This window comes from Astyanax mexicanus, chromosome 12 (genome assembly GCF_023375975.1).
Source record: "Astyanax mexicanus isolate ESR-SI-001 chromosome 12, AstMex3_surface, whole genome shotgun sequence".
Taxonomy (NCBI): Eukaryota; Metazoa; Chordata; class Actinopteri; order Characiformes; family Acestrorhamphidae; genus Astyanax; species Astyanax mexicanus.
In genome coordinates this window covers 21,383,426-21,410,008 of record NC_064419.1, presented here as the reverse complement: position 1 = coordinate 21,410,008, position 26,583 = coordinate 21,383,426, and the positions used below count along the sequence as shown (strand labels likewise).

At 37.9% G+C, this 26,583-nt stretch overlaps 1 protein-coding gene across 3 annotated transcripts in view; it reads left to right on the top strand.

The window, feature by feature from the left end:
- agtpbp1 (ATP/GTP binding carboxypeptidase 1) overlaps nt 1–26,583 on the top strand; it is a 45,606-nt gene that overhangs the window by 14,464 nt on the left and 4,559 nt on the right. For all 3 annotated transcript variants that reach the window (XM_022670624.2, XM_022670623.2, XM_022670625.2), the window contains 22 exons: nt 1,211–1,278; nt 1,400–1,463; nt 3,232–3,378; nt 4,493–4,624; nt 4,890–4,983; nt 5,177–5,214; nt 6,190–6,398; nt 6,901–7,078; nt 7,935–8,035; nt 8,163–8,279; nt 9,419–9,936; nt 10,652–10,735; nt 10,818–10,904; nt 11,342–11,490; nt 14,848–14,935; nt 16,754–16,898; nt 17,284–17,434; nt 18,729–18,909; nt 19,510–19,639; nt 20,237–20,368; nt 20,586–20,762; nt 25,512–25,675. In XM_022670624.2, the coding sequence (XP_022526345.1) occupies nt 1,211–1,278; nt 1,400–1,463; nt 3,232–3,378; nt 4,493–4,624; nt 4,890–4,983; nt 5,177–5,214; nt 6,190–6,398; nt 6,901–7,078; nt 7,935–8,035; nt 8,163–8,279; nt 9,419–9,936; nt 10,652–10,735; nt 10,818–10,904; nt 11,342–11,490; nt 14,848–14,935; nt 16,754–16,898; nt 17,284–17,434; nt 18,729–18,909; nt 19,510–19,639; nt 20,237–20,368; nt 20,586–20,762; nt 25,512–25,675 (3,154 nt within the window). The remainder of the gene's footprint in view (nt 1–1,210; nt 1,279–1,399; nt 1,464–3,231; nt 3,379–4,492; nt 4,625–4,889; nt 4,984–5,176; nt 5,215–6,189; nt 6,399–6,900; nt 7,079–7,934; nt 8,036–8,162; nt 8,280–9,418; nt 9,937–10,651; nt 10,736–10,817; nt 10,905–11,341; nt 11,491–14,847; nt 14,936–16,753; nt 16,899–17,283; nt 17,435–18,728; nt 18,910–19,509; nt 19,640–20,236; nt 20,369–20,585; nt 20,763–25,511; nt 25,676–26,583) is intronic.

Sequence of the window (26,583 nt, the reverse complement as noted above, 5' to 3'; positions counted from 1 at the left end):
GGGTACTTATTTTGCACATTTGACTCACTTGACACACTTGACACTGCTTAGACTTGTGTAATCTTGCCACACATTTTGCATTCAGTAGGAGGGTTAGCGTGGGGTTCTATGAATTAAGCCAGTTGTCATGCATATTTGTATTTTTCTAAAATATGCAAAGCATTCTTATCTTTTCAAGAAGACCCAAGCCTGAGTTTGATCAAATTTATTATCATGTAATGTGTTAAACAAATGGATAAATGATTAACCTAACAAAATAGGGGAAAGAAGTGGTTACATTAACTAATATTCACACTTATAAAACAATAAACCAGGGGGCAATACTCAATCCTGTTACTGGAACTCACTCCTGTTACTGGATTTCACTACTGTTACTTTTTACGCTATAAGTAACAGGACTGGGTTTTTAGCACAGAATTAGCAAAAACATGAAAAATGGCTAAACGGCACATATGCTAATAGCATGAGGACACTGAGGCACATTTCGGTGATTTTTCCCAAAATGTGCATTTTAAAAATTAACAAATAATATCTAAGAATTAATTTAGGTAACAGGACAGAGTGTTGAGATTGACCTCCTTAGTCATAGTTACAATAAGATCAAATATACAGAAAAACAAATGAGGGAACTTCCTGTTGTTGATGTTGTTGTTATACATTCCATATGTTCCATATGTTTTAAATGGGGTAATGTGGTACGGTAACAGGACAAAGTGAGATCTAGGGAAGTAGTGTGTTTTTTAACTTTAATATTATTGATTTATTTTGAAAAAAAAAAATTTAAAGCATGGATGGGATTTGGAGTCATACAAAAACGCAAAAAAAAACAAACATCTCTGAAGGATTTTAATAATTAAGTTGCATGGTAAAGTTTATAGTTAAGAGAGTGGGAAGAGGTAACAAATGCTAGTTTTTCAGTGTTCTAAGTAGTTTTTATTAATGTTGTTAATACCATATCTTACTTTTGCAATTAGATCAATGTACAAGGCACTAAGCTAATAATAAAAATTATTTTAAAGTTAAGTTTGTGTGCCCATTTATACGTGTAAGTCTGGGGACTTGATCCACAAGTTTGATGCAATTACACATTCTCACCAAAGAGGTCACTGAATCCCCAAAACTTACAGGCTGACAGTTTAAAACAGTCTGTTTTGGTTTTGAGTTTTATTTATTTAAAAGCGAATCATGCCATTGTGCTATTGTTTTTCAGAGAAAACCAGAAAGGAGGTAATGGCTAAGGGTTCCAGTGGAATGGAGGTCATTCTCTCCTCTCTAGAGGTAAGCTTCCTCACTCTGTAAAATAAAGATTCCAAATCTCTCTTTCATGAGCTCTTTGTAGTACATTCCAGGGCTTTGTTAGACTTGTGTTGAAACTCTTACGGTGTTTAATCTTCTCTAGAACACGCGGGACTTGCAGACGATTCTGAACATCCTTTGTATTCTGAATGAGCTGCTGACACTGGGTGAGTTTCTTTGTCTGGCTCTCACAGTTCACAGGGTTGTTTTAGCTCTTACCTCTGAATAACCTTGCTGTCTTTGAGTGGTTATACAGTCATGTAAAAAATATTAGGACACTCTAATTAAACATATGAGGTATATATTAGGTATATGTTAGGTATATGCTTGAGGAAAATGAACATTGTTGTTTTATTCTTTAAACTACTGACAGATAAATAGAATTAATGTCATTTAGAGCATTTATTTCATCATTATTATTATGCTCTCTTCCACCAGTCTTACACACTGCTTTTGGATAATGTAATGCCACTCCTGGTGCAACAATTCTAACATTTAAAAAACTCTTGTGCTTGTACAGAACTGAACTCAAGGTATTGATGGCAAAAGTTGAGCTTTTGGAAGATCCAATCAAATTAACCAATTGATTCAGAAAACGATTGTGAGACTTTCGAATCATTACTCACAACAGTGACATCTGGTGGGCAATCAGGCACTTTACCTGTTTATCTTTAAGTTCAAAGTTATCCCAGCAGACCCGGGTCTTTTTTGAGGTCCTTCCATTTCACAAATGCTTATTGTTAAATTAGCGTGAATAATAAAGCAATGCAACGTGTGTGTGATTTTTCTCCACAAAAACAATTACAATGCTTTGCATCTCTTAGTGTAACAATGTTGTCGTGTGTTATTGACAATAAACAAAACATTTTGATCTCAGATCAGCTGCTTGCATTTATGTGTGGACCAAGTCATGTGAAAAGATTTTTTGGATCATGTGATGTTACGAAACCTGTTTTGGGACAGTCACATGTTTTTTTTTTTGTTTTTTTTTTTGTTTTGATATGGACTATTGTATTATAATTGTTAAATTCTTGTTGATTTTTAAGAAATAGTCAAAAATATAAAATACAAATTTATTCAACAAGATTTTTCATGTTTGCCGTTTGCCATTTGCCTTTTTTTTCTAGCCTCAAATATGTTATTAGTGTTTGTACATTAAGGAGCATCTTTCTCTCAGATAGTTAATAATATATCTTTTTTAAAGAAAAAACTGTCATTCTCAGGGACCGAACAAGTCTTAAAGTCTTATTTTTCTTATAGTAGTCTTATAGTAGAATAGTAGAATAGTTCAGTTTGTTAAAGCTCTAATTGTTCTATTATTTTTTACATGACTGTTCCTGTATTTTTTTATTATTTATTTTGTTATGTGCACACTGCTGATACCACAAAAAGCCACTAGATGGCATTACAAATATATCTTAATTAAATTATTTAAATTTGACCATTAGTGCCTAGTGTGGAGTATTACAGATCACTTGTATCACTTTGCATCACTTATATCAAGCCCACCTTTTGAAATAAGATATTGTAAATGCGATGAATCAAACCAATGACTGACGACTAATGTAAAACTGGCATAGGCCTCTCTGCTGTAAAAAAAAAGAAAATCGAGAATCGAATCGTGACCCTAAAATCTGAAATAAATGCGAATCGAGGATTTAGAGAATCTTGAAACCCCTAGTTTGGTTTGCTCTTGATTGTTGAAGTGCGTGGATCACCATTGCCAGATTCAAAGGGCTCCCCGTACCTTCAGATAGGATGAATTAAGTCACTCAGTTTAAACACATGAGCTGCAGTGGTTGTTTCTCCTGAGTAGGCAAACGTGGAAGAGGAATGAGACAAGAAATAATTGAAACAACAGCATGTTGGCTTGTGCCAGCTTGGTGAATTAGCTCTTTATCTCTGCTGAATGCTGTGTTGTGTTTGTTGCTGCAGGCGGGGGCCGCAGGGTTGGAGTGTTTGTATCTAAAGGAGGAACAGCCATCCTCCTGCAGTTACTCGTCCAGTCCGGCAAAGAGGCCTCTCCCAGTGAAGAGCTTATGCTCCAGACTCACTCTCTGCTGGCTAAAGTGGGGCCTAAGGGTACGAATAACACCAAGTTAACAGAGTCATCACGTGTTATAACACATACTAGTTACAGCATAACACGTGAGCTACTGTCTTCACACACTCGCATGAAGAAACAGTTCACACTAAATAGAAGTTTGTTTATTATTAACTTATAATGAATGTAATGTAACTACTCTGATGGCCCTGATCTCATGTATACATATGCACAAAGAACTATATTTTGTGTGTAGTATTATTACATTTTATATAATACATAAGTTGAATGTCACTCATCTAAATACTGTACTATTACAAACATATATTGCTCGGTTGTTAGAATCCATCATTTTGAGGCTTGCATAGCAGACTACTTAGGGAGAGATGTATTATTTGGGGCTAAACCTTTGGTTCCTTCTTTATTTTTATTTTGATGTTTCACTGTATAATTGCCCCATGCAGTTCTACCAAAAAATGTATGTATATATTTATCGTAACATGTGTAAAACATGCAAAGTAAAAAAAATATATATGTAATTTAGCTACATAGCTTGACTATATATTAATTAATAAAGTAATATAAACAAGTAATAACTGCATAATATCTTAAGACACTAAATTAATTATAATTAATGTTAGAATTTACAGTACGCCCTTTCTCTTAATTGTATTTTGATTAGTTCGTAAAAAAGCAAGTTTGTGCATTTACTGGAATTGTAAGAAAAATTAATTATGAGACTTTTTTAAAAATAATGTGAATCTACCAGTTGTTTTTTACATTGTTTTTAAATATAATGCTGAATGGATCTATGGCAATGCTCCAAAAATCTATTTATATTGACTTTCATTAAAAGTTAAGTTTCTTTTTTGCATGACATCGACAGTACGTAAAACAGCTCTAGGGCTGTCAGTCAGTGTTATGTAAAATGTAACTAATTAATCAGACAGGGTAGGGTAGATGTAAGAAAGTGAGAGATGAGATTTAATCAATATTTTAAATAGAACAAGGTTTGAATCACTTTTATTAATTTGCATTAAAAATGTATGTGTTTGAGTTTCCAGATTAATTGTGTTTTAAGGGATCTGAACATTACACAATGTTGTTGTTGTTATAATTGTAATATGTTTTTCTTACTGACTCTATCTACAGACAGAAAGTTTGGGATTAAAGCACGTCTGAATGGGGCTTTAAATGTGACAGTAAATCTGCTGAAACAGAACCTACAGAACTACAAACTCCTGCTGCCGTGTTTACAGGTGCTGCGAGTCTACTCCAGCAACTGTGAGTTCAAATGTTTGTGTTGTCATGAATGCATACACAAATTTAAGTTGCACCCATTGCTGACACAGATGTGCAAATAAGTCCCTGAGGAAACAGTTTCCAATAGAATAGATCTCTCTGGTGGATAAATATTTAACAATAAAATATTACTTCATTGCTACAAAACAATCTTATAATTGCAATAATTTCTAGGACAATATTGTTATAGTTAATAAAATTCTTGTCTTTCTTGAGCTGAGTTGTTTCTCTCTCTGTTTGTGAATAGCCGTGAATGCTGTATCTCTGGGAAAGAGTGGAGTTGTCGAGCTGATGTTTAAAGTTATTGGACCCTACAGCAAAAAGAACACCACTCTACTGAAGTATGTATTGAGGAGCAGCATTACTCAAATGTCTATCTGCATGTACTGTACCCTGCTTCATGTTTAATATAAACACAACATTTTTTTTTACGTCTGAGAAATAAAGGACACCAGTACTTTTTTCAGTGATGCCCATACTGTGCTAATCATACAGGCTAACTGTTCTCTTTGTCCCTTTATAATTTGATCACAGGGTGGCTCTGGATACTTTGGCAGCATTGCTGAAATCCAGTAAGTAGTCCTGGAAGGCTGCAGTCTTGACTATTAAATTATACATCTCTGCAGTTCATTATGTTATTAGATCATCATGCATTATGATGCCGACTGTGTGTAATTAGATTACTTCTATATATCAGAGTAGAATATGAAAAGCATGTTTTAGATAAGCATTTCAGATAAGGAGTTTTTGTAATACATGACGGTAACTTCACAAACAGCTCTGGAAAAAATTAAGAGACCACTTCAGTTTCTGAATCAGTTTCTCTGATTTTGCTATTTATAGGTATATGTTTGAGTAAAATGAACATTGTTGTTTCATTCTATAAACTACAGACAACATTTCTCCCAAATTCCAAATAAAAATCTTGTCATTTAGAGCATATATTTGCAGAAAATGAGAAATGGTTGAAATAACAAAAAAGATGCAGAGCTTTCAGACCTCAAATAATGCAAAGAAAACAAGTAAATATTCATAAAGTTTTAAGAGTTCAGAAATCAATATTTGGTGGAATAATCCTGGTTTTTAATCACAGTTTTCATGCATCTTGGCATGTTCTCCTCCACCAGTCTTACACACTGCTTTTGGATAACTTTATTGCCACTTCTGGTGCAAAAATTCAAGCAGTTCAGCTTGGTTTGATGGCTTGTGATAATCCATCTTCCTCTTGATTATATTCCAGAGGTTTTCAATTTGGTAAAATCAAAGAAACTCATCATTTTTAAGTGGTCTCTCATTTTTTTCCCAGAGCTGTAGTATAATACTATACATTAATTGTGTTTATTATATGGGTAATGCACAATTAACAGTTAGTGTTTTTTCCCTTTTTGTTTGTTTGGGATGAATTTAAAATCATAATAATTAAATTTGCACAATAGTGAAGAATATATAAGTCTTAATAAGACTCTAGTGTAGTAAGTTGGTTTTATAATTCTGCATATTATTTTTGTACTTATCATTAATATTCCCGCCTTTTTTTGTTTTTTCAGAGATGAATGCCCGTCGGGCAGTGGACAGGGCACACATGCCCGCTCTTCTTGCCATCTACCAAGACTGGCACCGCAATGATACCCGGCATAGACACATGATCATTCGCAAGAGCATTCTGGGATGCATTAAAAACCTTACCAACATCAAACTGGGCAGGAAGGCCTTCATCGATGCGGATGGAATGAGGATCCTCTACAACACCTCAACTGTGAGAAATTACACAATTCTCTCTACTAAACAGCTCTGAAAAAAAAATGAAGAGACCACTTCAGTTTCTGAATCAGAGCTTTAAGACCTCAAATAATGCAAAGAAAACATTTTCTTATTCATAAATCCTGTTTTTTAAACACAGTTTTAATGCATCTTGGCATGCTCTCCTCCACCAGTCTTACACACTGCTTTTGCATAACTGTATGCCACTCCTGGTGCAAAAAGTCAAGCAGTTCAGCTTGGATTGATGGCTTGTGATCATCCATCTTCCTTTTGATTATATTCCAGAGATTTTCAATTTGGTAAAATCAAAGAAACTCATCATTTTTAAGTGGTCTTTTTCCAGAGCTGTATAACACAGTTAATTGCATTTGTAACAGTTTTGCCAGTAAATAAATTTAACTGTGTTCTAAAAAAAAAATCTATTATTTTAGATTTGAAGAAAGTACTGTGTTCATTACCTTTTCAATAAGTGTAGTTCCTTGTCTCTGCTGATTAAGGAGTGTTTGCCTGTCCGGACGCTGGATCCTTTAGTGAACGCCTCCAGCCTGATCATGAGAAAGTGTTTCCCAAAGAATCGCCTGCCTCTGCCCACCATTAAGAGTGTCTTTCAACACCCACTACCACACGTTCCAGCCAGCGGACCAGTGGCTCAGCTCTACAGCCAGCCTCCAGGGGGTAAGACACACAGATATACACAGAGACACTTAGGCTACATTCACACAGCAGGTAAAAATAGGCCAAATCTGATTTTCTGACCAAATCCGGTTTTTAATTTAGGCTGTTCACACAGTCTTTTTAATGTGACTCGGTCTGAATGGTTTGTGCTTTGTAAGTAGCAGGCATGCACGACGGAGCAATGCTTCACGTTAAGTTTCACTTTAATCCCAGTCAGAATCTCAGGAGCAATGAACGAGTTCAGACTGCAGCTGAGCTTATCACAGAGAATTTGCTCCAGCTCGCTGAAAAGATGCATTATTTGGCCACAGTCAGTTTTTTTTTTTGTTTGATGATGCAGCTGCAATCTGTAGCCGCGTTTGGCCAATTCATTATGTTACATATGACGTGAAAAATGGTATTGTGCCACATTTACCTGCTGTGTGAACTCATGTCCAACCTGGTCTCCTTAACTGAAACATCTTTTTGACAATAAGCTCTTGGAGAAGTAATTATCACTGAGGTTAACTTACTTTTTCTAGCCTGCACTGTGGATGTTTACTCAATAGGCTTGATAAAATACATAGAGAATACTACTGTTTGTGTATTATTATTGTAGTTAGATTGTGTTTATCTATAATGTTATTTAACAAGTTTATAAGTTTATAAATTGTTCTGCATTAATTCACAGAGCATTAATTACTTCTTTTGCTGCATGCCTCTAATTGTTAACCAATTATTTGTTCCCTAAAATACTTTTTTAAAGAGTTATAATATAAAAGCATTACTTTCCAGTTTGTAATTTATTTTTTCTCTCAAAAGTACTGGTTTAAAGTTCTGACCAGTAGTGTATGATCATTTGTCCTTTGTTTTTCAGTGGATGATGTTGTGGATGAAAGTGACGACAATGAAGACACAGAGATCGACACAGAAAACGATACAGAGAATGAGGAAGATGAGAAGGACCATAAAGGACAGGTGAACCAACATTTTCAATGTACACAGTAACACACATTCCACAGAATTTCTACACCCACTGTAGCTATATAGCCAATAAACTAAAACCTAAATAAAACATAAAGTAACTGTCTCTGATGTCCTGCAGAATGATGACATCGAGACTGATATCAACAAACTGAGACCCCGGCAGATTCTCACACGCCCGTTTGAGGAATTGAGAGTTTTTGAGCGTTTTTTTAAGGAGTTCTCAGAGGATTTCCAGGTAAAGGGATTGGCTTTGGTTTTTGTTTTATGATATATATTTATTGTAGCAGTCAATTTTATGTGTATCTTACTGTGAACAAACTATATAACAATAAAACATCAGTTCATCTTCAAAGTCATTGATTGAAAAAAACTCTCTTTTACATTTTGACATAATGTTAATACACTATGTTGCCAAATGTATTCACTAACCTATGCAAATCATTGAACTCAGGTTCCAAACACTTCTATGGTCACAGGTGTAAAAAAAAAAAAAATAAAACAAGCACCTAGACAAATTGACTTCTATGGAATGTTCTCTTTTTTTCCCTGCAGAATTACAGTTTTGGAATGTTTTATATTATATAAACAACACAAAATACACATACCAATCTGTGTTTAGAAACAATGTAATCTTTTGAGAGTATATTTATGTTTTTTGGACCTTCCTGAACAAAGCTGTCCCTGTACAGTGCAATTCTCTATATACTATATATCTCTGGAAAAAATTAAGAGACCACTTAGACAGTTACTGAATCAGTTTCTCTGATTTTGCTATTTATAGGTATATGTTTGAGTAAAATGAACATTGTTGTTTTATTCTATAAACTACGGACAACATTCCTCCCAAATTCCAAATACGAATATTGTCATTTAGAGCATTTATTTGCAGAAAATGGCTGAAATAATAAAAAAGATGCAGAGCTTTCAGAGCTCAAATAATGTTTTTTTTTTACATATATCAGTTTTCATACGTCTTGGCATGTTGTCCTCCACCAGTCTTACACACTGCTTTTGGATAACATTTATTGCTACTCCTGGTGCAACAGATCAAGCAGTTCAGCTTGGTTTGATGGCTTATGATCATCCATCTTCCTATTGATAATATACCAGAGATTTTCAATTTGGTAAAATCAAAGAAACTCATAATTTTTAAGTGGTCTCTTATTTTTTTTCTAGAGCTGTATTATCAAAATACCATCAATACTTTTGTTTTTTCTTTTTTCACTTTGCATCATCGCTACAGTATTTATGTGATTCTGATAGCACTGCAGTGTAAAATGTGTCACAACTGACAAATACCAACCGTGTTATTTATAATTGATTTGTGTTTTTCTACTGAACTGCGGCTTTGTAATTTTCTGTCTGCTGTTTCAGGACTTTGCCTTTGAGAGCAGTAAGTCTACATCGCCCTCCTCTGCCGACACCTCAAAGCCCCATCGTCCGATCATCATCCCCACATCTCGCTCCACAGCCGGACCCTGGAGTGAAACCTCTAAAAACAAACCCCAGCGGCCGGAGAGAGCAGATCCACCCAGACCTCTGAAAGATGCTCCAGTGGATCTGGACAGCATCTCTGTTACCAAAGCTCCGGAGAGCAAGCTGGAGCTGGAGCTGGTGCAGGGCCTGAGTCAGCTGCTTCTGGACGGCTCAGAGTCGGTGAACGGAGGCTGCGGAGGGGAGGGGCCTCAGGAGGAGGGCGGGGAGCAGGCGGTGCTAGAGGTGCCGGACACGGCCGCTCTCCTGCCTCTGCACGATCCTGACCTGTACCTGGAGATGGTGAAGGGGACCCACTCTGTACCTGGATACACAGATGTGGCCTACCCGGATTATTTCGGTCACGTGGCCCCTAACTTCAGGGAGCCCATTATAGAGAGAGTTTATGGGGTGCAGCGGTAAGTAAATAAATAACTAAACATTAAGTGCTACAGTGTATATTCTGGGAATTGCTCCTTTTTTAGCAAATGTTGACTTTTTGAATTGATTTTGGGGAGTCAGTTGTGTTTTGTCATGTTTGTTGATGTTTGTTTTGGGAACTGCAGTTAAAGGAATGTAATTGTTTGGGATTTTCCTGTTATTTTTGAGAATTTGCAAGTTTGTGATTGTTTTTGAGCTGTAGTCATTTTTCAGAAGCTGCACTTAATTTAAGGATTTTTTTTATGGTTTGTTGATTGTATATTTTTGCTTGATTTTTGGCTTGGCATTGCTGATTTTGTTTTTTTTTTCTTGAGCTGTAATCATTTTCAGGAATTTCGGACTGTTGTTTTTGGGAATATACTTTTTTCTGCTGTTGGATGTGGGTACTTTGTAGTTTTAAGCATTGGGAGTTCTGGGAATTCTTAATTTTGTAAGATTTTGTTGGTGATTTGTAAAATTGATCATTTAATTTAGACAAAATGTGCAATATTTTCAATAGGCTATTGCTGTTCATTTGTGAAGCTGATGTTAAAAGAAATGTAGTTATTTTTGGATTGTTTGGGATTTGTTCCGTTTTGCATTCAATATTCTTTCAATAAATAAATAAAAATCTTGATCATTTTTAATAAGTTTTTCAGGGTGGAACATTTTAATCATGGTGGTAGTCATTGTAATTTTGCCAATTTGTTCCAGGACAAAAATATTCCAGGATATTGAGAGGCTCATTCATCCCGGTGACATCCTGGACAAAGTTGTGTATGACCTTGATTTGCAGAAGTAAGTTTAAAAACTTTTTATTGTTGGTAAAATATATTATATTCCTGTAAGTGTATTAAACCTTGCTCTGCTTCACTTTTAGCTGCCCTGTTATTGATGACGGAGAATGTCTGAAGTTCAACTCGCAGTTTGAATCTGGGAACTTGCGAAAAGCAATTCAAGTCAGAAAGTAAGCAAGTTCATTTAGCACACACAGTAACCCCAGAGTCAGAAATGGTGGGACATTTTTTACATTGATTTACATTAATTTTGACTTTGAGTCGAGTTTCATTGCAGAGAGTATGACCCCAAAATATTGCATGATTTATTTGAACAACTTAATTTAATGTGTCAATATACTGTACATCCATTCCTGCATTTCAGGCCTGCGGCACATTTTTGGCACTGAGGATAGGAGGCGATGAAGTGTTTCATGTGTTATTTTGTCTCACTGTTATTGCATTGAAACTAATCCCTTCCCCAAGTGGTTCTATAGGCTATTGTTGATTGATGAGTCTTTTTCTTTTCTCTTTCTTTTTTAATTATTGAGAACATTAGCTAACGTGGTAAAATGTTATGAATCTTATGTCAGCTACAACAGTTTCCATGCTTTAATGTGGTTTGCAGGTTTGAGTATGACCTGGTGCTGAACTCAGACATCAACAGTAACCACTACCACCAGTGGTTCTACTTCGAGGTGAGCAGCATGCGAGTGGGAGTGCCGTATCGCTTCAACATCATCAACTGTGAGAAATCCAACAGCCAGTTCAACTATGGTGAGCTACTGTTCAGCAGATACATTACCAGTTACACCACTAGTGAAATACAGAACCGAGAATGAAGTTTAGAGACTTTTGCCCATGTAGGACTTATTGATTAGTAAGAAGATGACAAGATGATTCCTTATATGTTCCTTCATAGTCTGGATGATGTAAATATTAATTTACAGTGTAGAAAAAAATGAGATGTGTCACTTTACAAAGGTTTGTAGCATGTCGTAAAATGCATAGTTATCATACTGTGTATGTTTGCTTAATACTTGTGTTGCTATTTTTAAAAAGGTAAAAAAACAAGCAATCAAAAGATTAATTGGAAAATCAGCAGATTAATCCTTGAATAAAATGAAATGAAAATAATAATTATCTGGAAATGAAATTGTTAAAAAGAGCTTCACCTCACGTCCATTTTTCTTATATTTATAACATGTACTTTTAGTACTAAACTGTTTCAAGCTTTAACTATAGCAGATTTTTTTGTTCAACCAAAAATACCCTATTTTCATTTGTTTAGGGGCTAATGTATCCTAATAATAACGATAAGAAGAAGAAGAACAACAACAAAAGGAAGAGTTGTAAAATACTGTATACTTGTTTTTTTATAGTTCTCAGACCATGAAAATCTCGTACCATTGCAGGCCTAATTCAAATATGTCCTGTTAAGATGATGTTCACTTATTTCCGCTTAAAAAAGCAACCGAATGTGTCATTAAGCATTATTGTAAGCAACTACATATGACTGTGTAATTTATAGTAATGACTTGCAAAGTGAAACCGAATTAAAACGTTATAATTTACTGTAGATTCTCTTCCCTTTAATCACAGCTTTTGCACACTCTTAGTGTTCTCGCTATTGGCATTATGAGGAGCCATTAAAATAAATAAATAAAAACTGTTCTGTAATTACAGTACCAGTCAGAAGTTTGGACACATCTAATTTTTTTCTACACTGTTTTTTTTTATATTTAAGTCATCCAGGCTATGAAGGAACATATAAGGAGTCATCTTGTAACTGAAAAGTGACTCCTGTTTTTGCTTTTCTGGGGTGGTCCTGATGAGAGCCAGTTTCATCATTACATTTTTGATGGTCTTTGCGACTGCACTTAAGAATACTTTTAAAGTTCTTGATTTTGTTTAGGATTTTTAAGACCTTCTTTTCTTCCAAGCCATTTTTTTCTTTTTTTCTTACTAATCAATATGGATTAGAACTTAACTCAAATACCAACTCTACCACTGACAAACTGATGCACTTACAGTTGTGGTCAAAAGTTTACATACACTTGTAAAAAAACATAATGTTATGGCTGTCTTGAGTTTTCAATAAGTTCTACAACTCTTATTTTTCTGTGATAGAGTGATCGGAACACATACATGTTTGTCACAAAAAACAGTCATAAAATTTGGTTCTTTCATAAATTTATTATGGGTCTGCTGAAAATGTCACCAAATCTGCTGGGTCAAAAATATACATACAGCAACAAAATTTGTCAATTTTGGTGATGTAGCGAGTTGTGTCAATCAAATTAGCTTCATGTCATGGCCTCTTCACTTCTTGTAAGTGATTCTGATTGACTACAGCTGTTGACTTCTCATGAGCCCATTTAAATAGGGCTCATTTGACCCAGTGATTAGACTCAGCTACAAAAGCTACAATGGGAAAGTCAAAGGAACTCAGTGTGGATCTGAAAAAGCGAATTATTGACTTGAACAAGTCAGGGAAGTCACTTGGAGCCATTTCAAAGCAGCTACAGGTCCCAAGAGCAACTGTGCAGACAATTATACGCAAGTATAAAGTGCATGGAACAGTTGTGTCACTGCCACGATCAGGAAGAAAACGCAAGCTATCACATGCTGCCGAGAGGAGATTGGTCAGGATGGTCAAGAGTCAACCAAGAATCACCAAGAAGCAGGTCTGCAAGGATTTGGAAGCTGATGGAACACAGGTGTCAGTCTCCACAGTCAAGCGTGTTTTACATCGCCATGGACTGAGAGGCTGCCGTGCAAGAAAGAAGCCCTTGCTCCAGAAAAGGCACCTTAAGACTCGGCTGAAGTTTGCTGCTGATCACATGGACAAAGATAAAACCTTCTGGAGGAAAGTTCTCTGGTCAGACGAAACAAAAATTGAGCTGTTTGGCCACAACACCCAGCAATATGTTTGGAGGAGAAAAGGTGAGGCCTTTAATCCCAGGAACACCATGCCTACTGTCAAGCATGGTGGTGGTAGTATTATGCTCTGGGGATGTTTTGCTGCCAGTGGAACTGGTTCTTTGCAGAAAGTAAATGGGATAATGAAGAAGGAGGATTACCTCCAAATTCTGCAGGAAAACTTAAAACCATCAGCCCGAAGGTTGGGTCTTGGGCGCAGTTGGGTGTTCCAACAAGACAATGACCCAAAACACACATCAAAAGTGGTAAAGGAATGGCTAAACCAGGCTTGAATTAAGGTTTTAGAATGGCCTTCCCAAAGTCCTGACTTAAACCCCATTGAGAACATGTGGACAGTGCTAAAGAAACGGGTTCATGCAAGAAAACCATCACATTTAGCTGAACTGCACCAATTCTGTCAAGAAGAGTGGTCAAACATTCGACCTGAAGCTTGCCAGGAGCTTGTGGATGGCTACCAAAAGCGCCTAGTTGCCGTGAAAATGGCCAAGGGACATGTAACCAAATACTAATGTTGCTGTATGTATATTTTTGACCCAGCAGATTTGGTGACATTTTCAGCAGACCCATAATAAATTTATGAAAGAACCAAATTTTATGACTGTTTTTTGTGACAAACATGTATGTGTTCCGATCACTCTATCACAGAAAAATAAGAGTTGTAGAACTTATTGAAAACTCAAGACAGCCATAACATTATGTTTTTTTACAAGTGTATGTAAACTTTTGACCACAACTGTAAGTCTTAAAAGGTTCGGCACAGCTGTTAACTGAAAGCCATTCTAGGTGATTCTACCTCATAAAACTGACTGAGAAAATCTAGCCAAGATGTGCAAAAATGTAATCTAAGCCTATTTTGCCTGTTTTAAAAGATATTAAATATAAAAAATATTTAAACCTCCTAAGGCCCGACCTCTTGCATGGCATGCATTTTTTTATTTATCTTTGCTATTTGGGATAATTGGCACCTGATTAGTGTAAGAACTTGTGTAGTTTCTGAAAAAAATTATGTCCACACATGAGGACTTTAGTTTTATTAATGTACAATGCAGAAAAATTAAAAATGATACAACAACTCTGAATTTATTGTAGTTTCCACACCTTTAACTGATGTCAAAAAATATGTAGTGGTGAGCATCATTAGTACTGTACAGGAGTGTGACTGACTGTAAGATTTGTGCCCTCTTGTGGCAGGCATGCAGGTGCTGAAGTACTCTGTGCAGGAGGCCATCAGTGGCAGCCCTCGTTGGATTCGTACTGGATCTGATATCTGCTACTACAAGTAAGTGCTGCATCTTCTCACGTGCCCTAAAAGCAACATTTGTAGCTGGCAGTGATTAAATAAAAATATGAAACACAGGAGGAGGTTTATATGTATACAACCAAAAATCTGTATTACGGTATTTTATTTTATTTTTTTATTTTTTTATTTTTTTTTTGTATGACTGGGATTTAATATAGGTTTGTGACGTACTGTACTGTTAGAAGTACATATAATAAAATTATTAGTGCTTTAAATTAAGGCTTTGATTACTATTGGATTTACTTTGTCTCACAAAATTACAAAATATATGAAGAAATCAGACTTTATTAACGCCTGTAGTGGTATGACAGTATGAGAAAAATGCATACGGTTCTAAATTCCCCTCCGGTATATCGTATGAACCAGTATACTGCCCAGCACTAACACCAAGACGTTACAGCATTCCCTTCAAGTCTTGTAACAACTAACCAATTCGGTTGGACGAGTTATTCGAGCACACATATACTCAGTTGTCTGTGTTTCCAAAATAAAACAGAACACTTTGGACAAGGTGAACTTCATCTATTGCTCCAAGAACCAGTTCTGATGGTCAAGTGTCTACTGATTGTAGACAAGGGGTGATTTAAGCACCCTGACTGGTGTGCAGCTACACAGCAGGGTGCCTCTGTAACAGTTCTGTGGGTTTAAGCCTGATGGGACAGTCTTTGTTGCCCCCACACATCAGTAAGCCTTGAAAACCAAATATCATGTTGCAGGTTTGTGATTGGTCCCTTGCCGTATGGGCTTTATGCCTCATTTTTCCTAAATCTAACATGTCAACTGTGAGAACAGACTGCTCAGATTTTGCTTAATGGGGCACTATACACCCTGATTTTTGCTGACTCCACCCTCAGCTCAAATTTGAAAAAGGCAAAAAAATGGGAGGGGTAGAGGCAGGACAGGAGGGAGAGCTAATTGGCTGAGCTGCATCAGCAGCAGTATGCCTCTAATAGCAGTGAGACGCAGATGATTGGATGTCAGCAGTGGGGCGCTATTATTGATTGACTGATGTGCATATTCTGACGTGTCTGCGTACCAAAGTACACAGACAAATCATCCACGCCTACAGCGCAGCTGAACCTGTGAGGGGGCAGCAGAGGCGGAAATTACTAAAATAAAATAGTTTTTTAAAGGTTAGAAAATGTTTATAAAAATTGTAAGCAGGAGTTGTAAGTTTCATTACTTTAAATGAACACATTTTAGGCTATTAATGCAAAAATATGGTTTAGGGTTTAGTGGCTCTTTAACATACACCCAACTTAATTTGTACCATTTTTTTGAGATGATCTGTATCAAGTCCTTCTGTATGAGTGATCATATGCAGCTGAAAGTTATCCAAAAGCAGTGTGTAAGACCGGTGAAGGAGAACATGCCAAGATAAAGTAAAACTGTGATTAAAAAACAAGGTTATTCCATCAAATATTGACTTCTGAACTCTCGATGAATATAAACTTGTTTTATTTCATTATTTGAGGTCTGAAAGCTCTGCATCTTTTTTGTTATTTCAGCCATTTCTTATTTTGTGCAAATAAATGCTCTAAATGACATTTTATTTGGAATTTGTGAGAAATGTTGTCTGTAGTTTATAAAATAAAACAACAATGTTCATTTTACTCAAACATATACCTATAAATAGCAAAATCAAAAAAACTGAAGTGGTCTCTTAATTTTTTCCAGAGCTGTATATTAGCACAGAGGGGAAAAGACCTAAGCTAAAGATACATCTCAGGCAGAACTGGACAGGGGTGAACAGGAATAGGAATTTAATGCTGTTGTTCTGCTCTTTTGTCCTTACAGGAATCATTTCTCCCGGAGCTCCATTGCAGCTGGTGGTCAGAAGGGAAAATCGTACTACACCATGACCTTTACTGTGACCTTTCAGCACAAAGATGACGTCTGTTACTTCGCCTATCATTACCCCTACACCTTCTCCACCCTGAAGGTATAAGACTATACCTAAACATGTACAGTCAGTTTATATACAGTTCCAACACCTTACTAAAAGTATTAAATCGTGCTGGAGCACGGTTCTGCCCTTTCCCTACTCCCCTGCTGGCCTGCACTCACACTGCATTTAAACAATCTGTGCCCGAGCACGCTTACGTCATTACTCACTCGTCAGTACCCCCGTTTCTGCTTTAGCTTACTTAGATATATGCACCAAAAGTCACAATTATCTCAGTCATGGTTAGATATACAGCGGCATAGTGCATAGTCTCATTTTGTTTGAAATCTCAATGTAAAATAAAAATGTACTTTGGTAACATTTTTGGTAATATTGTAGCCACTTTCATGTGTATATTTATGTGTGTGTGTGTTTGTTTCAGATGCATCTGCAGAAGCTGCGCGCCCTGTGCACTCCTCAGGTCTACTACAGGCAGGAGCAGCTTTGTGAGACGCTGGGAGGAAATGGCTGCCCCCTGCTGACCATCACTGCCAGGCCTGAGTCTGCCAGCAGTGACCACGTCTGCCAATTTAGTATGTTTCCTTTACTCATATCTTTACTTTTTTTTTAGAGCTTGTCACATCTTTCCAGGAATATCACTTCGCTCTCATAACAGTCTTGTGAGCAGTTCTCTTTAATAGACTTCTTAATTACATTATGTACTGTGGTACCATGTGGTGCATAAGTTTTATGCCATAATTTTAATAGACAGAACCTTTTTGGGGATGTCCCCATTCACTGTCATTATGGCGTTTTGAAGCCAAAAAATGGCCAAAATGGAAGCTTCCATCTTGCGTGCCCTTGTGCAGTAGAGGCAATTGGAGCTAGAACAGGAGCAGCAGAGGTGGGAGGCAAGACCGCATAACTGCCCAAACCCCAGCGCATCAATCATCACATCGCCACACCCCTTTAAATATCTTGAAATAAGTCCTATAAAACGCATTAACTGTAAAGAAACACACTGGGGGAAATTAACACAGGAGGGGGGGGCTTGCGGAATGTACCTAACCCAACTTCCAATAAAAAATACTGGATGTGTAATTTTAGATTAAAAGTTCTGTCATCTCCAAATCAAATAGGCATAGAAATAAGCAGTGTAAAAAAGTTGTACTGAAGCCAGCCACCAGAGGGCGTAAGAGACATAGCAGCTTCATTTTCAACGGTTATGGTCCTGTCCATACTTATAAGTCTCAAGAATTTCCCCCCGGGGATCAATAAAGTATCCATCCATCCATCCATCCATCCATCCATCCATCCATCCATCCATCCATCCATCCATCCATCCATCCATCCATCCATCCATCCATCCATCCATCCATCCATCCATCCATCCATCCATACATACATACATACATACATACATACAGTGTATGGGATGTCCCCATGCAGCATTTTTAGACTGTTACATACAGTGGCTTGCAAAAGTGTTCATACCCCTTAACCTTTTTCATATTTTGTCAGCTTACAAAAACAAAATTTGAAGAAGTTCAAGAGGTATGAATACTTTTGCAAGCCAGTGTACGTGTGACCCATAGGCTACTAAGAAGGAGTCTTTATAGAACAGTCCTACTGAGGTCCTGCTCTAACTCGACTAGGCCTTAAATCTTCGCATATATAAATAGCTTTGTAATTTACGTCACCTGGTCTTTCCTATATAATAGTTTAAACAATCCAAACCCGTAATAAGAGAGGTCTAGTGTGAACCAAAGCCAAACAGACCTGAATGGCACTGCTAAATGTGAAGCCTGAACTTGAGACCTGAATAGTGATAGACGGAGACAGATGGAGATAGATACTGGGACTTCCAACCTTGTGTTTTTTGTGCAGGGAACCGGCCAGTGGTTTTCCTGAGTGCACGAGTTCACCCAGGAGAGACCAATGCCAGCTGGGTAATGAAGGGCACTTTGGAGTTCCTTGTGAGTTCAAGCCCTCTAGCGCAGAGCCTGAGAGAGAGCTTCATCTTCAAAATCGTCCCCATGCTCAACCCAGATGGAGTCATCAACGGAAAGTAGGTCCACAACTGTGTGTATATGGTTTACTGTATATGCATAGTTGTTTGAAAGTTTAAGAGCCCTATCTTACACCCTGCACAAGATGCGTTGTGATGCTCATTGCTATCTTACACCCCACCAATAGGCTATTTTCACACCTTTCATCTGTGCTGTTAAAATAACGAATATATCAATGTCAATGGTTCAGGTACATTTCTGGCATCTTGGCAGCGGAAAACACAGATGCACCACTGACTGATTAATACCCTGAAAACAGTCAACAGTGAACAGAATACAAAATAAAATATTACTTAAACAAGCAGGCCAGTGTCCTCTGCTGAGAAGCACAGAAGCTCTGCGCCATTAAAATAGCAATTCTCTTAAAGGGAATGGCAAGTGACACACTGATTGGTTTCACCCATTAATAAAGAGAATGAATGCATGTCTTTTGCATGTTTCAAGTTGCGCAAGGCATATTTTTTTCACTATACCAAAAAATATACCAAAGACACACTGACATGCCCTAAATCAGGCTGCATATAGAAGGCTAAAATGTCTTTGAAATCCTTTGCATTTTGGTCTGTTTATTCCTGTCTTTTTTCTGCTTTTGTGTATAGTCACAGGTGTTCTCTAAGTGGGGAGGATCTGAACAGACAGTGGCTGAACCCCAGCGCAGAGCTGCACCCCACCATCTACTACGCAAAGAGTCTGCTGCAGTATCTTACCGCTATTGGACGAACTCCACTGGTAAGATACGTGTTTTTAGAGCTTTAGCATTATCTAAGGTTTTCTTCTAATGACACTTCCATGAAGTCGTTTATGTACAGGTCTCACTGCACAGTAGAATAGTGCACCCCCACTCACAATAGGGCTGGCGTGACTAGTCAAAGTAATTTTTCGCACCATAAGGCACATTTAAAATCTTTAAATTTTCCCAAAAATCGACAGTGCGCGTTATGTATGAATTCAACCAGTCAGGTTGTAAGGAGCAGTAAAGCCACTCTACTAAACTGCAGTATTATACAAGAGTTTAAGTTTAGTTCTCCAGCACAGAGGCTGGAGCAGTATTAGCATTAGCTGCTAAGTGCTAGCTTATTCGCCGTTCAAAGTTGAGAATTATCGTCTAACTCCAACTGGCACTGCTGGAGCAGCATTAGCATTAGCCGCTTGACTTTAAAAGAAAATGTTTTTTTTTTTTTTTTTTTAAGAATTATAGTTTTATTTACTTAGCTTAGCTTTACTTATATTAGTTAGCTCACCTTTTAAAACAATGGTAGTGAACATGTTATATCTATAACAAGCTAATTAACAAGCTTTTTGCTTGTGTGTATTTGTGTTATATAGGTATTCTGTGACTACCACGGCCACTCGCGTAAGAAGAACGTGTTTATGTACGGCTGCAGCATAAAGGAAACCGTGTGGCAGACCAACGTCAGTGCTAGCTCCTGTGACCTACAGGAGGACCTGGGCTACAGGGTAACATGCACATAAACAGCGTTACTTCCACCCCTACCCCCACCTAGCCTTTTATGACTGCTTGTTGTTTTGTGCTTTTCTGTGCATTTATATTTCCCTTTCTTTACATCTGTGTTAAAAAAGCCAATTAGGTATTTTCACAACTTCTGCACAATAGAAATGACTGTAGATTATGATTGCACTGTTTAAGCAGATGTGATGTGTTTGTGTCTGTTAGACGCTGCCAAAGCTGCTGTCTCAGTTGGCCCCTGCCTTCAGCCTCGCCAGCTGCAGCTTTGTGGTGGAGCGCTCCAAAGAGTCCACGGCCCGCGTGGTGGTGTGGAGGGAGATTGGCGTCCAGCGTAGCTACACAATGGAAAGCACACTGTGTGGCTGTGACCAGGGCAAATACAAGGTACTGTGGACAATTATCAACATTATCTTATCAGCCTATTGTGCAGCAGCAGTATCATGCAGATATCGACCAGCTGCTTTAGTATTGTTCAGATCAGCCATCAGTATAAGATAAAAAAAATAATGAAATCAGTCATTTTGTGTCAGAAGGGCTGGTTTCAGTATTTGTGAAACCCCTTATCTTTTGGGACTTTCAGCTCTTGAGTTTCTAGACTTTTTTCAGAATGGTGCTATAAGGAAAGTAAAGAAAGCGACAGTTTAGCATGCCTTAGCGAAAATATCCAGAATGGTCTGCACTAGGGGTGTAACAGTATGTGTATTCTTTACGAACCGTCACAGTACGGGAGTAATGGTTCGGTTCGTGCAAATGCATGCAGAATACACGGTACCGGTAGTCTATAGGAGACTTGTGGAACTATTGACCTTAACCCGGAAAGTTTATCTGTAGCCCTGTGGCTATTAGCTACTCACTACGAGCCTGCGTTGAGAAGTTTAGCTCTGACTGGAATTAGTGCACCAGAGAGTGGAGGCTCCAGCACACAAGTAGGGAGTGCGCGCAGAAACACATACATAATGCCCAGCCTCTTTATTATCCACCAACCATACCGAAAACGTACCGAACCATGCGGTTATTACAGATGTGTGAACTGAACCATTAATTTTTTGTACTTTTACTCCCCTAGTCTGCACTGACAAAAAGGCTGCAGTAACTATGAACAACTGTGACAGACAGGCTATTATTCCCTATTCATTGTACAATAATGGTTGGCCACTGTGGCCTAGTAGTAAGAAAGCAGGATAAAGAGACTAAAACACAGGAATTTACTGAACTAAAACGTACATTTATTTTATTTTTATTTAACTGCGCCGGTTAAATAGCAAAGACAATTACGAATACACCTACACTGATGGGTGTGGTGGCCTGAAAGTGTATTCAGGTAAATGTTTGGCATATTGCTATCTTAGCAACGGGAAACACAGGAGCACCACTGACTGATTACAACCCTGACAGTCAACTTGCAGACAACCATTCCTACAGCTTATTTAACTGTAACAATACAGCATTGATATAAATAGCTGATAATAATCGCAGCAGCCCTGAAACAGATCTTACTTAAACTGGCCACCCAGTTAGCCTTGTTTTCCTTTTTAATATCACAACGTTAATCTTAAAGTCAGCTAGTTTTATTTTTACAGTGCTCTGGCGTACTTTCAGTGTCACTTTCGTGTTTAGATCAGAGGGGGAGTATCATTTCAGCAGGTGTAAAAATTAAACTGCTAAATACCAGGTTTTCAGATGTGAACTTGGTTATCTTCCCAGATTTTACAGTAAAGCTGTGTTTAGCATGTTCTCAGTGATCATTATAGCTGGAAGGCGATCAGTCTTACAAGTTATTTATTTCTGCAACATACGTCTTTCTTCCCTTATCTACAAATAAACTAGTACTGCAAGAGTCTTTGTTTGGCTTTATATCTTGCTGTTTTGCTGAGTGAAATATAAATATAAAGCGTTATTTACCCACAAAAAAATTACCGACAGCGTGAGAGTAACCTCTGGCGCCCACGTGTCAGACGCGCGTGCACGCGTGGGAGAGTCGGATTCTGCCCGGGAGTCAATATTCGGCACACCTGTTATTTAAATTATTATTTAAATACATTTGGTTTAATTATTTCTGCCACTTTTCATTCAATATACTTCATTGTCCTGAGGAGCTCTAGATTAATCTACACACTTATCTCTTCTGAAAACTCTAAAAGTTTATTTGGGTGAGTAAAGCCCGTTTGAAGCTCGTAAGCCCGTAAACAAAAAATATATTATATTAGCTGCAGTGTTCAAAGCATGTGAAAAAGTATTTATAAAAAAACATTTATATAGTTCTAAAATGAAGGCATATCGCCTCATACCGCATTTTGCGGTGTTGAGCCACCATATAAAACCGCAGGGGAAATTCTTTCACCATGACAGCCCTACTAACTAGTCAATTTTACTCAGCTTGGCACCCCTGCTTTGTAGCCCAAGTGTTTGTCTTCCAGCTTTGGGCTGTAAAGTTGTAGCACTGCATTCTTCTTTGTACTGATGGAGCTCCACCCAGTACTTTTGGGATGAGTTGGAGTGGAGTTTGTGATGCTGAACTCATCTTCTAACATTACTAATGACCTACTGACCTCACTAATGTTCTTCTGGCTAAATGCAATCAGATCCTTACATTAGTGTTACAACATTTAGTGGAAAGCCTTTGTTACTTCGGCAAAGGGGGGCAAAATCCTTATTAACCTTTTATACCATAGGTTAATAAATCACTTATTAATCCTAATGCAGAATCTAGTTTAAATGATGTGGTATATCAGGTGGAGTCTCACAGGGTTCTATTTTGGGGCCTATGAAATTGACGTTAATTATAATAGTAAGGTAGGTATGAGAGTGAAAGAAAAGTGTGGGCTTAAGTAGAGAATCTTAATGGATTAAAGTGTGGGGTGCACAGAATATTTGGCAAGCAGAAATTAGGCTGAAACTGGCAAAAATGGCTTTCGGTATTTGGATGGATAAAAAGTGAAAAGTGCTGAGCAACCAGGAAACCCAGCCCCACCTCCTCCTTAAAAAATAATGTTTTTCAGTGTTTGAGTTTGAATTAGTGGGTCATATGAGAAGGAATAAAATCCTTTAGATTTAAATCCGACACACAAACTATTATACAGTAGGCCTATCTCTAAAATTGTACATTAGTATTATATGCTTTGCCCAGTAATCTAGAGCTAAGGAACAAATGGTAAGATTTTGTCTATGGAACACCACCAAATGAAGTAAAAGTAAAAATCCACCTACTGGACCTGGACTACCCACCTCTGTGTGTAACTATAGGTTTGCATAGAATCTCCTGTGGATTTTGTGTTTTACAGAGACTGTAAGACTAGATCATGTTGTAAAGTAACATATGACATTGCAAAGACTGTAATAAGTGTAAAATTGTCTTTATTTTAAAATGCTTCTAACTTTTGTCCGTCTTGCTGAGCAAGAGCTGAAATCCTATCATTTCCACCCCACCACTCCTCCACGGGACTAAAACAGCATTGTACTGGATCACCAGAACACTTTTTTCACACAAAAAAACAGCTCACATGGCATTTATTCATACTAGAGACCACAACTAGACATTTTAAAATGAATGAAAAAAAGAAGATGGAATGACATCTTTTTAAAACATCTGTAACAAGATTGTAGACACTAGAATCAGAAAGAAACATTAAGCTTTTATAATGTTTAGACACCTAGGAGAAAATTGTTAGTTAGTGTTAGGAACTCTTTAAAAAGATGGGCGAGTTATTCTGCTGTTCTGACATTCAGTGGAAGTTATTTCACTACCTCACTGCCGGACATTTTTAGATTAGTCCTAATGTCTGTTTTCCGTGGGACCTGAAGGATGTAGTTCCAGCCGAGCCGTACTGGAAGCCAGTCTGGCACCAAGAGCCAGAGACCTGTGTGAATCAAAGCTAGTCACAATTTCTCTCATTGTTGGTGGCTCATCAAGTCATGGACATTTACATTTACATTATATTTTCCCTGTATGCCCTTCTGTAGCAGTGAGGGGATATTCTCCCAGACCCTCATTTAGAATTCCATAAGGCAAGTCCAGCACTGGTGATGAATCTCAGATGTGTATTGAGCAGACTGGTAGAGGTAGAGCGAAGTAAAGTAAGAAAGAAGTATAGTGGAGTGAGATAGACGGTTGCAGAGTTCCTCCACTAGATGGCACTCTTGTACCGAAGATGCTGCTGCTGATGCTTAAATCTCTGGTGTGTAAAACGGTGACTCATTCTCCGTGTTCTCTCGACAGGCCAGATAATGGCTCCCCATGAGAGAGTAAAGCAACATGGCTGAAGCTTTCACATTCAGCAGGGACTGTAGATCATCTCAGTGTGACTCAGTTTGTTCTCATACAGTAGATTTGCACCGCTTGTCTCAGGGGACAAGCTGTGCACTAATAATGCCAAAGCCCAGGAGGAAGCACGGGTCAAGTGCTTCAGATCAAAGTCTGCAGCCCTCCAGTCTGTAATTTCTTCCTCTTCTTCTGCAATACGAACCAGCCTGTGTTCCAGATCACAGCGATTATCTAGGTTTCGGCTTACTGAATGATCCCGGTAATATTCAAAAGGGTACCAGAGATCTGCGCACGGCTTTAACGAGAACTGACAGGCAGTCAGGTTCATAAATATTTGGACTTTTTGAAGAAAAAAGAAGACCGGGTCCTTACTTGAAGGCAAAATTCTCCATGAACACTCAGGAACTATAAGGGCATGGTAGAAAACATCACCAGAGAAGAAATCCAGCATACTGTGGTGATGTTCAGACCATTACTGACTGCACAAACACTGAAATAACATTAAATTAGGGAGGTATCGATTAATTGGCCACTGAAAATATTTGGCAACTGAAACTGGCAACAAAAAAAATAAGAGACCACTTAAGAATCATTCATTTCTTTGATTTTACCAAATTGAAAACTGGAATATAATCAAAAGGAAGATGGATGATCATAAGCCATCAAAACAAGCTGAACTGCTTGATTTTTTTGCATCAGGAAATAGGGTTTTAAGCAGCAGCAGGTATTGTCTTGAGGTACATTTAATGATTAGAATTGAACTACTGAGGTACATTCATAACTGCAATTCATTAATAAAGTTGCACTACTGAGCTAATTTTAATGAATGTACGTCTTGTAAAGGTAATGTATGTGTGTGTGTTTGTGTACAGGGTCTACAGATTGGAACAAGGGAACTGGAGGAGATGGGGTCTCAGTTCTGCATTGCTCTGCTTAGGCTGCGGCGCCTTACTTCTCCTTTGGAGCTCCGCTACCACCAAACACACCTGCTGGATATGGACAGTGACCTGATAGAGTCACGCTGCAATATCACATGGTATGGTCTGATTTATATATATATGTGTGTGTGTGTGTGTGTGTGTGTGTATATATATATATATGGTTTAGCAGCAGACTACAGGCCAATAATACTCACCTCTGAACGGCCCAAGAGATTAGAGTGGTTAGCTGCTAATGCTAATACCGCTCCAGCAGTGCTAGCCATGTACTGCTCCTTACAACCTGACTGGTAAAATTCATACATAAGATGCACCGGATTAAAGGACGCACTGACTATTTCTGGGGAAATTACTACAGTTTGTAATTGCAGAACTACAAGGTGCTCCTATATGTTCAATGGGGATGAAATAGTGGATAGTGTGTGTAGAAACACAGAGGTAGTCTTAATGTTATGCTTGGTTGGTGTATAGCCCTGCTCACTCAGAATAAAATTTGAATTATTGTATATGATTCTGATTTTAAAGGCACACTCACGCACTTAGTTTAATGATGATGAGATGTGGACCCAAGGAACAATAATACAAGGGATATGCATGATGCAGATTTTACAGGGCCTAAAAATAAGATAGGAATATTGAAACCATAAATTGATTTACTCATACACACTTCAGAATCTCTGATACAAAAAAAAATGTCAGAGTCTAGAAGCTTCTTGAGAACATACCTCTGCCCCTCCCTGCTTGTTTACTTCTTTAATGGATGACCATACACACACACACACACACACACACACACACACACACACAAACATATCTTCCTTCCCTCTTCTAATGGCCAGCAGTACTTGAGGAGCTTTCAGTCACGCTGGGCGCTCTGCACTTGAGTGAAGTAAGCGAAGCACTCTAGCCACTCTCCTCATTACAGCCGTCTAATCACCTGATCCAAAAGGCCGCTAATCCAGTTTGAGGCGGCCCCCAGCGTCTGACCCCCCTCCCCGCTCCACGT